The 14,321-nt window shown below is 40.7% G+C and overlaps 3 protein-coding genes across 6 annotated transcripts in view; all 3 read right to left on the bottom strand.

Annotated features, from left to right (window-relative positions):
* The window catches only part of LOC142497805 (IgGFc-binding protein-like), a 362,065-nt gene that overhangs the window by 250,445 nt on the left and 97,299 nt on the right, over nucleotides 1-14,321 (bottom strand). The gene's annotated exons all lie outside the window — the stretch shown is intronic.
* LOC142497809 (IgGFc-binding protein-like) overlaps nucleotides 1-14,321 on the bottom strand; it is a 140,073-nt gene that overhangs the window by 39,821 nt on the left and 85,931 nt on the right. The window lies entirely within an intron of this gene.
* Nucleotides 5,084-14,321, bottom strand: part of LOC142497803 (IgGFc-binding protein-like) — a 22,417-nt gene continuing 13,179 nt past the window's right edge. The window contains exons 3-5 of one of the 4 annotated variants that reach the window (XM_075606145.1): nucleotides 12,739-13,962; nucleotides 11,578-11,780; nucleotides 5,084-7,416 (exon numbers count right to left, since the gene is read on the bottom strand). In XM_075606145.1, coding sequence (XP_075462260.1) covers nucleotides 7,378-7,416; nucleotides 11,578-11,780; nucleotides 12,739-13,962 — 1,466 coding nt within the window. In that variant the 3' untranslated portion in view covers nucleotides 5,084-7,377. Of the gene's footprint in view, nucleotides 7,417-11,577; nucleotides 11,781-12,705; nucleotides 13,963-14,321 lie in introns of all 4 variants that reach the window. The other 3 variants (XM_075606147.1, XM_075606146.1, XM_075606148.1) reach the window with 3 other exon arrangements.

Here is a 14,321-nt window from a genome sequence, read left to right as displayed (position 1 = left end):
CCGTTTGGGGAGGGGGGGGAGATGTATACTCTGTATGTGTATAGGCCAATGTAGATGTGTGCATATATATGTATAGGCCCTTGTAGATGCGTATGTGTATAGGCACGTGTAGATGTGTATAGGTGTATAGGCACATGTAGAGGTGTATGGGTATAAGCACATGTAGTTGGGTATAGGCACATGTAGATGTATATATGTGTATGTTGATCAGCGTTAATAGATAAGCTGTTTTAATAGTTAGGTTGTTACTAGTGGATTTTATTGCATGGTCTGGTTAAGCGGAAGTTGTGTTGCTGCGAGCGTAGGGGACACGAAGTCAGCGGTTCGAAATATTATATGCACCGGGCATTCAAAGTAGCTGGAGCAGCAGTGGTTATGGTCTGCAGGTCGTCTCATTAATGCAAAGTATTTATTGACAAAGCAACACGTTCATAGTGATAAAGTTGTCTTTCTTTTTTTAAATTACTTATGTTGCTGTTTGTAAACTCACAAACAGGGTTCATTTGATAATGAGAAGTTTATTAATACATAGTATGATCATACAAAAAAAGTCAGTAGTGTCCAAACCGGGTTTTTATACATTTTTGATTCCTTTGTTCAAAATATGTTACCAGGCAGATTTTACTAACCACTCCTTAATTCTTAAACCAATCATTTTAAAGATAATTAAAATCGGGTTAGAACTGGCTTAAAACAGCTCTGTATAGGAACAAAACACTTATTGTTTCAGGAATGTGGGCGTTACTTTCGACACAGTCGTAAATCTACTTAGAGCAAAACACATTCATGCCACACACTCACTTCTACACACAAAATGGAAACTGAAAAAAACCAGACAAAATGGAAACAGAACATTGCATTCAATCCTTCTCCAGAGACCCCCCAGCCCATTTCAGCAATATTACTTCATCTGTCCCTGCTCTTATACTTTTAAAAATCTTCAGAGAGAAATGTATAGCTTTATTCTTGGAAAACACTGCATCCTTCCCTGGTAGAGGGTTTTTCCTTGATGTACCCTTGGTCCGGATCCTCAATTCCTTGGAGTCTTACCCACTCCATATCCATTCACAATTGTCTTTCTCTCTCCTGATAAGCATTTATTTGTCATTGGATCACATCAGGAAGGTATTGTTACATGAGAGGTTTATGTCTATTCTCATATATATCTCTTCTTGGAGGGGCATGGAGGGAATGACTTGAGAGGTCAGCTTGTTGATCAATCCTTTAACGCAAAAGATAACATTGAATATGACAATAAACACACACATATAATCAGTCCTTGCACCAGTTTCGCTCCCAGTGATCTAAATCATGTGCCTAGTCCCAAGTCCCATCTAGATTTTATTTTCAAAGAGTCTTCCAATTTTGACATTAATTGTTATACTTAGTGTATCATAGGTAATATTAGCTGTATTGACAGATACATAAATACAACACTCTTCTCCCACCACAGCACAAACATTTCTGCTCTTACAGTTGCATTCGTTTTACAGTACCAGATTAGGAATAAAATCTCCTGAGCTATTATAACAATATTGTAATTGTCCAGTAGTATTGAAAAGATCACAATACATAGCGTACTTGCATTTAGATGTGCCTAAATATATTATAACCCCTCACATACTGTATTTTACAGCAAAATATTTCCTTGCATCTGTAAATGGACGGAAATCTCCAACAGAATAAGTATAATTTTCACACATCCTATCTCTCTGATCTTTCGTTAGATGTGAACATATGTACGCATCTTCTGAATAGATATACAGTACTATATTGAGGGGTCTATCTAATTGTAACTTATATAAAATCATTGCCAGTTCAGCTCTTCTATATAAATGGTTCTAAACACATTGAATCTTGACATAGCCTTTAATATTAATAGGTATGAGTATATAACACACTCTTCCTGCAGCACCTAAAAATGTATGTAGACATATAACTAAATATAATATTAATACTGAGGGACACCCTATATACTAAATTTAACAACACATTTCTCTTCTCTGCTATCCCCAGCTGTCCTAACACACATAGATATTATAGAATTTGTACCCCTTTCATCTTCGTACCCCTTATGCTTAGTTACCAGATAAAAAATAATAATAACAATAATACTACAAATAACCCCTAATAATAACAAAACCTGCATCCACTGATCTCTTTGGTAGTTTCCGGTCAGAATCCTAAACTATATGTCAGTATCTAAAATATAAAAACATAGAAAAAATATAAGGTTAATAAACAATTATTCAGTTATAATGAATATGACGATTTAAAGTTCTTATTCTTTTGATTCTTCAAACATAAAAAACTTGTATAAATGTCTTTTAGTTCTTTAAAAACTTGTGTAACTGTCTTTTGGTTCTTTAAAGCCTTGTATAAATGGGTCCTTGATGGGGGAGACCACTTTACAATGAGTCACATGAACCCACGAGGTGAGCTCTGCAACCTTGACAGTTGTATTGGTTATAAGCAATACTTGCTAAGGGCCCTTCCCCCTGGGCTGTAATGCGTATTTTCTTTTAAACAATGTAACCATCACCCAGTCTCCAAGCTTGAGTAGGTGCACGTTCAGGTTCTTGAATATAATCTGTACAACTTTGACCTGTAACTTTGACGGAGAGACTGCAAACATTTTATTAGTTGCATACAATACTTGCTAATTGTTTCATTATAAATAACATGGTCCTTAATAATTAGTTCCTTTGAACTACTGATACTTCCCAAAAGTGTCTCATAGGGAGATAATTTATGTTCCTCTGTCTGAGTAAATATTATTTAATAATCTATACCTAGAAATAAATTCTTTTAACAATTTCTTTACCACTGTCTTAGCGTCCGCATATAGACAGGGGCAGATCTTAACCCAGTCTAAAAAAACACAAATCATAATAATACTGTACATATTGAAAATACAAACTCCTGGGTAACTCAATAAAGTCAATCTATAGATTACCAAAAGAGCCTCATGGGCAAAAAATAATTTATCTGTGAGGGCTTGATAGCTTTGGCTACTTTATATTAGCTGCAGATGTATCCCTTCTCTTGTTCACATATAACCCATGTACGTACTATGTGAACAGTATATAACATTAAAAACAATAGGAAGACCGGGAGACTATTGAGTACTGTCCATACATATATATCCTTATGAGTAGCCCCCCATGATTCCCACCAAATAGCTTCCTAATACAAAAACATCTTGGAAATAGGGTCTTTAAAATGTATATGTGCAGCGATTTTAACAATAGCTACTGCTTATGGTAAAAATAAAACCTATAGTAGATCTTTAACATATACTATATAGCATAGGCAATAGGGAAACCTTTAGATATAAAAACACCGAAACTTTAGTTAGGAGATTTGCGTTTAAAACCTCATGCTGGGAACAAACATAATTTGACATCAAATTATTCTGCTGTATCTCTCCGACACGAACCATCAGAATAAAAAATAAAATCTGAAATTCTCAGAGATACATTCTTTAAAATGAGAAATTATAGATGAGGATTCAAAGTGACACACCTTTGGAGAGAAAATAGTAAAAAGTTATAAAATGTGTCACATATTCAGTTATATTTACAGTAGAAAAATAATTTCGTATCGAACTCCAAACTAATTCCCTGTACTGTATTCTTTGTGAAGTACTGAGCACACTTCTGACGCTATACACATAAAAACATACACACTCAGTATTACTTATTTTTATAACACAATAAAAATATGTTTGTGTAAATATTTATACCTAGTAACACACTCTTTGCATCACTGCAACACTGGGTAACACGTTTAAAACACTACTCTTGTATATATGTATATTAAATTATACTACATATTAATCCTAAACATTATACACTATAAACATTCTATACTATAGAGTGAAATATCATACATTTTACTCCATAACATACAATGCCTCTATAGATACTCTGTTAGAACAGAAAAAAACATTTGACTTACTGTATTGAGCAGCTCAGAGTTTAAAAAAATGGAGCTTCTCCTACAGTCCAATGCACGCTAACATTTTCATGGCAACCCAAAAAATAAAAACCCCGGGACATTGTTAACAGTGTGCTTGTAAGCTTTTACCAGCGTCTTAAACAATTCCCAAACAAATCCTAATCAGAACAAATAAAATTGAAATGTATTTACTGGTTACACACAGACAAAAACAAAACCAACAACACACATATTTCTCACTTAGCTTATAATAATAAAACAAAATAGTCTGATCCTGCAAACTGTATTAATAAAAAATGTCCTACTCTTTTCTTATCTAAACTAAACTTCTTTTAAAGCTAATTTGAAGCTACGGAGCTTTGAATTAACTTTCGTGTCTGGAATGTATCTCTGCACATTCTTTAAGCTGGAGAAGGGGGGCTGTCTGGGTTTCAGGAGAGAGCTCACTGTCTGGCCAGAACAATGAACCCTTACATTTTAGTATTTATATGTATATATATATATATAGTATTTCATAACAAAGTATATGATAAAAGTGAAAGAAAATGTAAAGAAAGGCATACAAAACTTATTCTGAGGACATAAGGAAAGTACATGGAAATGAGGGGTGTAGGAAAAAAACTACTTGTAGCTCCCTACTCACCCTCACGTAGCCAACTTCTGACTTCTTGACTTCGATTGTGTAGTTGTTTGTCTGGAAGGTGACCTGACCCACATAGGAGACACGCATATTTCCACGATTCTCATTCTTGGCCTGGACTGTAAATTTTGGAAGACACACTCCAACGTCTCCTCAGATCCTGACAAGAGTGTATGTGCAGGTCCCCATAAAGTCATAATATCGCCCATCAAATGTTTGGTAATGTGGGTCTCCTGATCTAGGACTAACATCTTCTACAGATTATAATGACCACTGACATACCTTTGGGATTCATTTTGTCATGAAATACTTAAGCTTGAGGATAGAATGTATGAACCATAGGTTTCTTGTCCCTATTTAAAAAAAACCCATATATTAATAGGGTAGAGAATGCTCTTCTGACAAGAAAATTACTTGGTCAAGAGATTGATTGGGATTGTCGATCTCAGCCACGAGTGCAGACATGAATAATACCAACACCTGTTACTATGAGTAAATAAATTTTATTGGTTACTTAGCTTTGGGATCTTACAGCAATCAGGATTCTGCATGATATCCACAACCAAGGGAACCCCATCATTTCTTAGATAATAAATGCTTGGTATGTATATTACTGTGATCACATTTGTATTGCACGAAGAGATGAGCACTGGATATATCCTCAGTCTCATCCACAATTGAGGGTCTGATTAGTTTCTGTGTTGGACACACATGATCACAGGACACATCCAGGCACCCAACCAACATCCCAGCTATAAGAAGGCCAAGGGGGAGTACAGCTATACCCCAGCTTCTCATAACATACTATTCCAGTTATTTTCCACCCCCTGTTTTCCTGATCACAACAGAAAAGGCAACTAAATTTAAGCATGTCTGTAAGAGACAAAAGTTAACTCATCATGTACTTTGGCCATCAGGAACACAATAAACTCTATTTTCATTACAGTCCACCTCTTGTTCCTGAGGCCTAGGCTAAACTATATAAAAAAACTTTGACTAAATATTTGCATGCATGAACCATCAGAGACAGAAACAGACTTCATTTATAACCACCTGCTATCTCTGAAGGTTCATCTAGCCTATCCATATGCAGGCCTGGCCTTAATTGGTAAAGCTTGTACAGTGTTTTTAGTGGTGCAGGACATGAGACACATCAATAGTTTCCAAATTAATATGCATAATAAACCTCATAACACTATCATGATAAGTATTTGCAGGATCTTTGTACCACATCTCCTAACCAAGAAAACCACCCAGAGTTATCACCTTCTCGTAACTTAACTTGAACATCATGTATTTGAACAATATCATCAGCCTTAAAATTGTCCTGTATATACTGTGGATGCAGCATTCCCTACCTATTAATGCACAGACACCTCCCTTTGCAGCAAGAAGATAGTCTAATGCCATACGATTTTGCAAAGCTACAGCCCTGATTTGTACCTGTTCAATACTTAACTTCTCTATAGCATCAACAGTGGAATTGAGGGCGGTGTCTAATAGATTGGCTAAGGCACCAATACGAGTGTAAACTAAATGTAACTGTAACAGGGTATGTTTCTTTCTACCTGTCTTTCCCCCTGTTATGCAAGTCCCTGCTAGCTGCTGGCAATAACAGGTTAAATCTGTGGGCTTGTTACCCCCTTGTGCTCCTCTTTGATGGACAGAAGTGCAGTGGTGACTCATAGCCTGTGTAAGCCTATCAAGGATAGGTATAGACCAGGAGCCCGTCCCTTCTGCTTCCTGAATGAGAGGCAGAGTCAAAAATAGATTAATCTTGTTCCTGGTTCTGAGGAGAACAAAGCAGAGGGCTGTGAGTCTCTCCCATGGCGGGAGGAGCAGGCCCACTCTCAGTCCTGGGGACTGAGAGAAGATATGACCTGGAAGATTACCTCATACTATTAGGGTCAAGCACCATCCAGAGATTGGAACCCTCTGAACCCTTGCACTGCTGGAAAGATCTGATGCAGTAACTGCTAAATAAAGCCCCTTCGTTAATCATACACCAGCCTGGGTTGAGTCAGTGCATGGTGTGTATGACTGATGTGCTTCAGAGAGGACTGTCTCTGGTACTACCAGAGCCCACTGAAGCTGGAAGCGCTGAACACCAAACAGAAAGAACTATAGATGATATCCAAAAGCCTTTCCTGGTCTCCATACCACGGCAGATCAGCTCAGCTCTCCTGACCCTCACAGGTACTCGCACCACACTTTAGTTAGCAGAAGCTGTGTATCTGCCATTGGGGGAGGAGGGGGAAACATTGTTACATAACCCATAAGAAGGGAATGCAATACCCACAGCGCCGTGGGATTTGCCTACAAATGAGCTGCGCTTAATCCTTATACGCCCCTGGGGCAAAGTTGGGCTGTGTCAGATGGCAGCACATAGCCAATATAACATAAAATTTGTCTGGTTTCCCATAATAATCTTTTTCAAGGTGTAATTGCCTCCTGACCCTCCCCTCCAGGCCACAATGCACCCTCTTAACTCTGAACATTGTGAGTGGCCTACATGACGTGCTTGGGCACTAACGGTGTTGTAGAAACATAGAGCCCTTTTGCTGGAACATCAATTTAAGTAAGCCTTGTGTACTATTGATTAGGGAGACACGAGTCCAAATAACTGATGATCTTTCCAATTTTCACAATCTTGATTGGTCCACGGAATTCCTACATAGGGATAGCCTGATTCTTCGCTCATGGAGGTGGCACCTCAGAACCAGCAGTTAGTTTGGTTAGATGAATTGGCATACTGCTGGCATGTGGTCACAAAGATGTTAGTTGACCAAAGGGTGGCTCCTGGATCTGGAATCACTCTGCCAAAAAAAACCAAACAAACTTTTAGGCAATTGGTATTAATCTGTACGAGGGATGGTATACAGGCCTATGATCCCCACATATGAGTGCTAAACAGGTTCTTCCTTGTCCTGCTGCAATTACCCCCCCCCCCCCGCCTTTTCTTCTTTGTCCCAGATGGATCCAGGACCCAAACCTTAGTTCCCTGTTTTAACTCGGTGTCCCCCGAGTCCACCTGTAAGGCATTGGGATCTGGGACGACTATATTGACTATACCAAGCATGGTGCCTACCTCAATATGTCCATCTACATTTGTCCCAGTCAGCTGTATTTGCCCCTGATATGTATCAGTCACTATCTTCACCTCCTCTGTTGCCCACCCCCTAGGCTTTTTGTGGGAACCCAAATTTAAACACTCTCCATTCTGTGGCCACACTTTGTCCCAGCAACACATCTATTCCTAGGAGACCCTTCTCAATAGGTGAGACTACAACAGGTATCCTGAAGGGGGGGCCCTTCCCTATTGCTAGGGTAACAACCCACCAGACTGCATATGTAATGGCCCCTCCTAAACCTTGGGCTGAAATCACTAGGGGCGGGTATAATGGTAACTTCTGCTCCAGTGTCTACCAGTGCTAACATTGTTTGACCCTTTGTCTGTGTTCCCCACCAGATTTGTATCTTTACATATGGGCATCTGTCCCTTCTAGTGATACATATCTTTAGGGTCGGGGGAAGGGACACACCAGTCTGTCATAAGGGTTGGGGCACCACCCAGTCTCTGTTGGTCCCTGTGTGTCAGCCTCCCCTCACCCCCCCCCTCCCACCCCCCAAGGATAAATCTCAGTCCTAGTTAGTTCCGGGAGTTCAGGAGTTAATAACTCTGGAGGGGATTAGGGGGTGCACCAAGCGGAGCTAATCTCACCGTCAGTCCTATAAACCTTGGACGCATCTGGTTGTTGGGTAAACTGCTGGTCACTTCTTAACCTCTTCCACAATATCAGTAAGTCAGATGTGGGGCTGTGATCTGTAGATCTTTCTCATGCCTTCAATAGCTTTATCCACATCCTACATGTAACTTTGATCCAGTACGGCCCACGTCATGTTTCTCCCCTCCCCCCTTTATCCTCAGTCTGATCTGTCGTGGCCCAGATAGGCAAAGTGGGCCAGGTGTTAGGGGGTGGGGTTCTAATTCTCCCAATTGTCCCATCAGTGAAGTGGCATCATATACTTTAGCATCTCTCATCAGCCCTCCCAACAGGGATAACAGGGGAGCATTCATAGTGAATGGGGCTGTCTTCAATAACGAGGCTCTCATGCCAGCAGCGAACAGAGCCAGGTCGGGTCCCTCCCACTCAGAGCCCTTCAATCCTCCCGCACAACCCAAAACCCGGAGTCTGGTTATACCTTCCCCTACAGTACGCCATGGTTCTGTGGTTTCCAGGTCACTCTGGTTAGGATATGCCTGGGAGACAGAGTCCTGCACTAAGTCCAAGAGGCTGAAATTGACAATGTAACCCCTAGCCAGTCACATTATTTGTCTGACCCTGGGATCCACCATCATTGCCCCCATTGCCAGAACCTCCTAGATAGAATGCTGCCCCGACCTCTCATCCAAGAGTCTCAGTATCCACAAGTATAGGGATTCCACCGTCCGTTGCCTATAATGTTTTCCCATTTCTGTCAATCCCCTTTGGGTATAGTCTCTCACCCCCTCTGTCTCTAAATCCTGTAAGTCCCTAAGTACAGTCTGCCTGTCTGCATGATCCCCTCTATCTCTTCGCTGTTTTCTGTGTTTAGTGATTATGGGGCCTGCTTGGAGGTTAGGGACTCCCTCTTGGTCATCTAAATCTACCTCCATTTCACTCCCCTCCCCGTCCTCGGACTCAAAGTCCGTGGGGATCCATGTGACCGTCTCCAATACTGGTCGCATGTGGTGGGTCGTACGACCCCTCCTCCCTTTCTGTTGTTGTTTGCCCTTGGCCCTTGTAGCCCTAACAACACATTTTTTCTCCATGCTCTCGGCACGCCGAACTGCCATTCTTAGACATTCATTTGTCACATTAATCTGACCTTGAAGAGCCTGGACCTCGGACAGTCTTGCATCCACTTCACATTGCAACTCGCACACTACCTGTAGCAAGATCAAACCCACATGGCTTGCAGCCTTCCGTTCTTTCTTCCCGTACAATGATAAATCTAATCCTTTTGCCATGTCACTTAGGGGACACCCACTCTCAGGGTGTATTGGAAGCCCATGTTTACTCAGTTCCTGAACTACAGATATCCATGTATCTGATATTCAGCCAGGCAGTTTGACATGGACGCTCCCCCCCTTTTTAGTAAAAATACCCAGCTCACTAAACATTTTGCAACACAATAGCACACTATTGCAACAAAGAAAGCAACCCCAGGCCCAATACAATTATTCACATGCACTCGAGATAAGATAGACAATGCCGTCCTCGTCGCTAAATGTTCTGACAAGAAAATTACTTCTCAAGAGATTGATTGGTATTGTCGATCTCAGCCACGAATGCACACATGAATAATACCAACACCTGTTACTATGAGTAAATATATTTTATTGGTTACTTAGCTTCGGGATCTTACAGCAATCATGATTCTGCACGATATCCACAACCAAGGGAACCCCATAATTTCTTAGATAATAAATGCTTGGTAAGTATATTACTGTGATCACGTTTGTATTGCACGAAGAGCTGAGCCCTAGGTATATCCTCAGTCTCATCGACAATTGAGGGTCTGATTAGTTTCTGTGTTGGACACACGTGATCACAGGACACATCCAAGCACCCAGCCAACATCCCAGCTATGAGAAGGCCAAGGGGGAGTACAGCTATACCCCAGCTTCTCATAACATACTATTCCAGTTATTTTCCACCCCTTGTTTTCCTGATCACAGCAGAAAAAGCAACTACATTTAAGCAAGTTTGAAAGAGACAAAAGTTAACTCATCATGTACCTTGGCCATCAGGAACACAATAAACTCCATTCTCATGACAAATGCCTAGAAGAAAGTGTAAAGAAATGCCTCCATGGGGAAATATAGTTTGTGATTTTAATGGATAAAATAATGATTAAAATACACTCACACAGTGCATAAGAGCATAAAACATGTATAAACCACACTACCACTGGCTCCTCAGTCCTATGCCTCCCCTCCAATGCTCCTAATCGCTGCTCAATTACTTGCTGATTTAAAAAACCCTCTCCACTGCCTCCCGCGAGCTTGAGGGAATCTCCTGCAGTCCAGTGTAGATGTTCCAAGTGTGGCGAGCGATGCGGAGCGTGATAACATCAGGTGGGAGCGTAACCAGAGCCGAGACCGGTAGCAGGGGGTTCCTCCATGCGTTTTGCTAGAACACAGCAAGCTTCTTCAGGGATGTAATGTATCTTACATGCCTGAAGAAGCTTGCTGTGCTCTAGCGAAACGCGTAGGAGGAGAGGAGAAGGACAAGTCACTTTGCTGGTTACACCCCCACCAGACGTCATCACGCACCTCATCGCTCGCATGGCTCGGGACATCTAGGCGACTGCAGGAGATCCCTCAAGCTCACGGGATGCCATGGAGAGGGTGTTTTAAATCAGAAAGTAATTGAGCAGCGATTAGGAGCATTGGAGGGGAGGCATACGACTGAGGAGCGGGAGATGGAGTGGTTTATACATGGTTACTGCTCTTATGCACGATGTGAGTGCATTTTAATCATTATTTTATCCATTAAAATCACCAAATATTTTTCACCATGGAGGCATTTATTTGCACTTCGTTCTAGGAATTCTTTACTTCATCATTCTTGGGGTCAAGGATTAACCCTATGTAAAGCAACAGGAGCCTGGTTCAGCAATTACTTAAAGTGACTTTTCCTGTTTTCATCCACAACTATTTTTCAACGTTTGTTTTTCCTACTACTTCCTGTTGTTTTTCTTTGTATTATTTTACCTGTATTCCATTTATTATTAAATCTGTTTTATAATTGTTTATATATATTGTGACAGAGTCACTGACTCAGTAGGCTGGAACAGTGAATGGAGAGATGCTGCAGCCAGTACACAGAGCGTTAATCTCCTCAGAGAAAGAAAGCACAGCTGAAGACTGATTAAACAGGGGCTGAACTCATCAGTGAAACAAGTGCTTTAAAAAGCAGGAAGTTGCTCACACAAGGTGATCTTGTTTTTCTCCCAGGAGGCTGGAGAGACCCCTCCCGGGTAGGAAGCCCTAGCTGTTGCTCTGGTCCCCCAGTCCTGCTAGGAGCTTTGCTGCTGGGACCAGCTGGGGCCCCAACCCGGGATAAATATACAGATTGCTGCGAGCTGGACACAGCCTTCTCCCCGGAACCGGTGTTCCTGTTTGCTACTGGAGCTGCAACACAGATAAGACTTTATTATTATACTTATTGGTTATCCTTTGTGTAGCATATGTTTTGGGCATAACCACATTAGCTGGCTGCCCTGTTAGTAAGGGCTCAAGAAGTGAGTTAGTTTCCCTAACGGGAATAGGCTTTAATTTCTAGAAAGTAGTTTCTTAAAGGGACAGTGCACCCATACTTTATTTTGGTTGTGGCTAATAAACCACTATAGTTTAACGTTTCCCATCGTGTCTAGCATCTTACTGACCCCGCCGCGAGGCCGTCCTGCCACAATATATATATATATATATATATATATATATAATATATATATATATATACACACATATATATATATATATATCTATATATATATATATATATATATACAGGGGTCGACAAATCACCAAAAAATCTACTCGCCGAACAGAAAAATCTACTCGCCACCTAGTATCACACATGTGCTGCTTGGGCCAATAGGAGCTCGCCACGATGTTAAATCCACTCGCCCAGGGCGTGCAAATGTATAGGTTTGTCGAACACTGTATATATATATATATATTGGTTTCAACACCATTAACTGTGATTCTAATATCCACAAGAGATTTCTCTGAGCGCACTATGTGGGTTGTTTTATTTTTAACATATATTAATAGGGGACAGATTTGATGATTCCCTGTATATGAAAGAGAACAGATGGGTGGGCTATAGGTCCCTTCAGTCTATGTAAGTCTGTTTACTTCTGTGAGCAGACAATAAATTACAAATACGTTATTTCCATGGAACTCAACTTATAGCTCAGAAATTCTGAAATGTGCTCCATTATTACTAATTGGAGGAACGTAACTAAAAGGAAAGTGATAGGGTGATCTGTGGTGAACAGAAACATGAAAATAGGAAAATATGCATTTTTTCTCATTTACAGAAGTGATATATTACCAAAGCTCATTCCTTTATCCACACGTACCGTACCTTTGACACACGCAGCTGGGGAGCCATAACTGAACTTGGAACCAATTCCCACGCTCTGCAGACCAAATGGTGCAGTGGGGTGTTCTACTTTGTGGGATGTGAAACTGTCTCCATAGAAATATTCATCCCAAACGTACTCTGTTCCCTGGATTTGTCTCCAGTTTGGATATATCAAGGAGCTTCCATCAAAAGTGATTTCACGGATTGTAGAATTCTTGGCTATCATAATGGCATAATTGTTCACATCCCTTTGTCCATAGATATAGTAAGAGGTGCAGTAACTCCCAGTGTCTAGGATATTCATGAGTAATGGCTCATATGAAATCCTTGCGTCTGTTCCACCATTATTGAAAAACGTGACTTGCACAGGAATAATTGCTGTGATGCGCAGAGGCACTTTTAAGATTTCTATCTGTAAAACCTGCCCGGCCACCATGATCACACGACTGACATTGGTGCCCACAGTATAGGTCACCGCTGTTGAGTCTGATGCAACAACAAAGATTATGTCAAGCGTTTCTTGGAAGGAGAATGGAAGTACAAAAAAGTTGGTTCCCCAGCGAAAGACAGGTAATAGTTGTTCATAGACATGGCTGCACTGAGTGTTCTTCTGGGAACAAGTGTGGCCACTCAACACAGCCACTGATTTCTGTGATGTCACTCGAGAGCCTGACAGATCATCTGAGCTTAATAGTTGGACTCCTTGGAAAGGTGCTAGATTTACAGACAAAATGCTGTTAGGTTGATACCAGTGGCCATTTAACTGGGCACTTCCTTTCAAAAGAATTTCAACAGATGTTGCTTCTCTAGATGCCACAACTGAAAACACCTTAAAAGTTCCAGGTGGTCCCTCTTTAGGTGTCACTAGGTAGTACTCGATGCCCAAACTGGTCACTGGGTACAAAAGTGATGTGTCTGCACTATTTAACCTATGGTTAAGTGAGAGGACATTGATGGGTTTGTCGGCTGTGATGTGGACTGTATTCTTAAAAGTCATACTCCCTCTGATTTCCACCGATGCCGGAAGTGTGACCGAGATGGTGCCACCAGCATTTAGGATGAGGTTTCTGCTGTAAGCATCCTCAAACACAACGACAGTGACAGCTGTATTTTCAGAATGGGCAGTGATCTGAAGCTCATACCTCTCTAGGTTACGGTCAGAGAAGGAATTCTGCATAAAAGTGGTGATAAATTCTGTTCCTATAGAACTTGCCCATCCAAAGCCTGTAAAAAGAATGCTTGGTAAATAATCAATAAAGGGTATATTTATTTATTTATTTATGTATAACATTTTTTTCCAGAAAGTAATACATTGGGAGTAACCTCTCGTTTTCAAGTATGTTCTGGGCATAGTTATGATGACAAATAATACATGGTTACAAATACATAGTTACATAAGTGAACAGGGTATACATTATATACAAGACATTGCATGCACAGTTAAAGATAATATATATTATAGGAGTATGTAACAATTACAGACCAGATTAAAATGTGAGACACTTTATAAAGTGCTCTGTGTAGCACGAAACATGTTGGTAGGGAAATGCCTTGCCATTTTTCCATTTTTGACCATTAAATAT

The sequence above is a fragment of the Ascaphus truei genome, chromosome 6 (assembly GCF_040206685.1).
Source record: "Ascaphus truei isolate aAscTru1 chromosome 6, aAscTru1.hap1, whole genome shotgun sequence".
Taxonomy (NCBI): domain Eukaryota; kingdom Metazoa; phylum Chordata; class Amphibia; order Anura; family Ascaphidae; genus Ascaphus; species Ascaphus truei.
The sequence above is the reverse complement of the archived record's forward strand: the minus strand, read 5'-3'. Positions and strand labels throughout refer to the sequence as shown.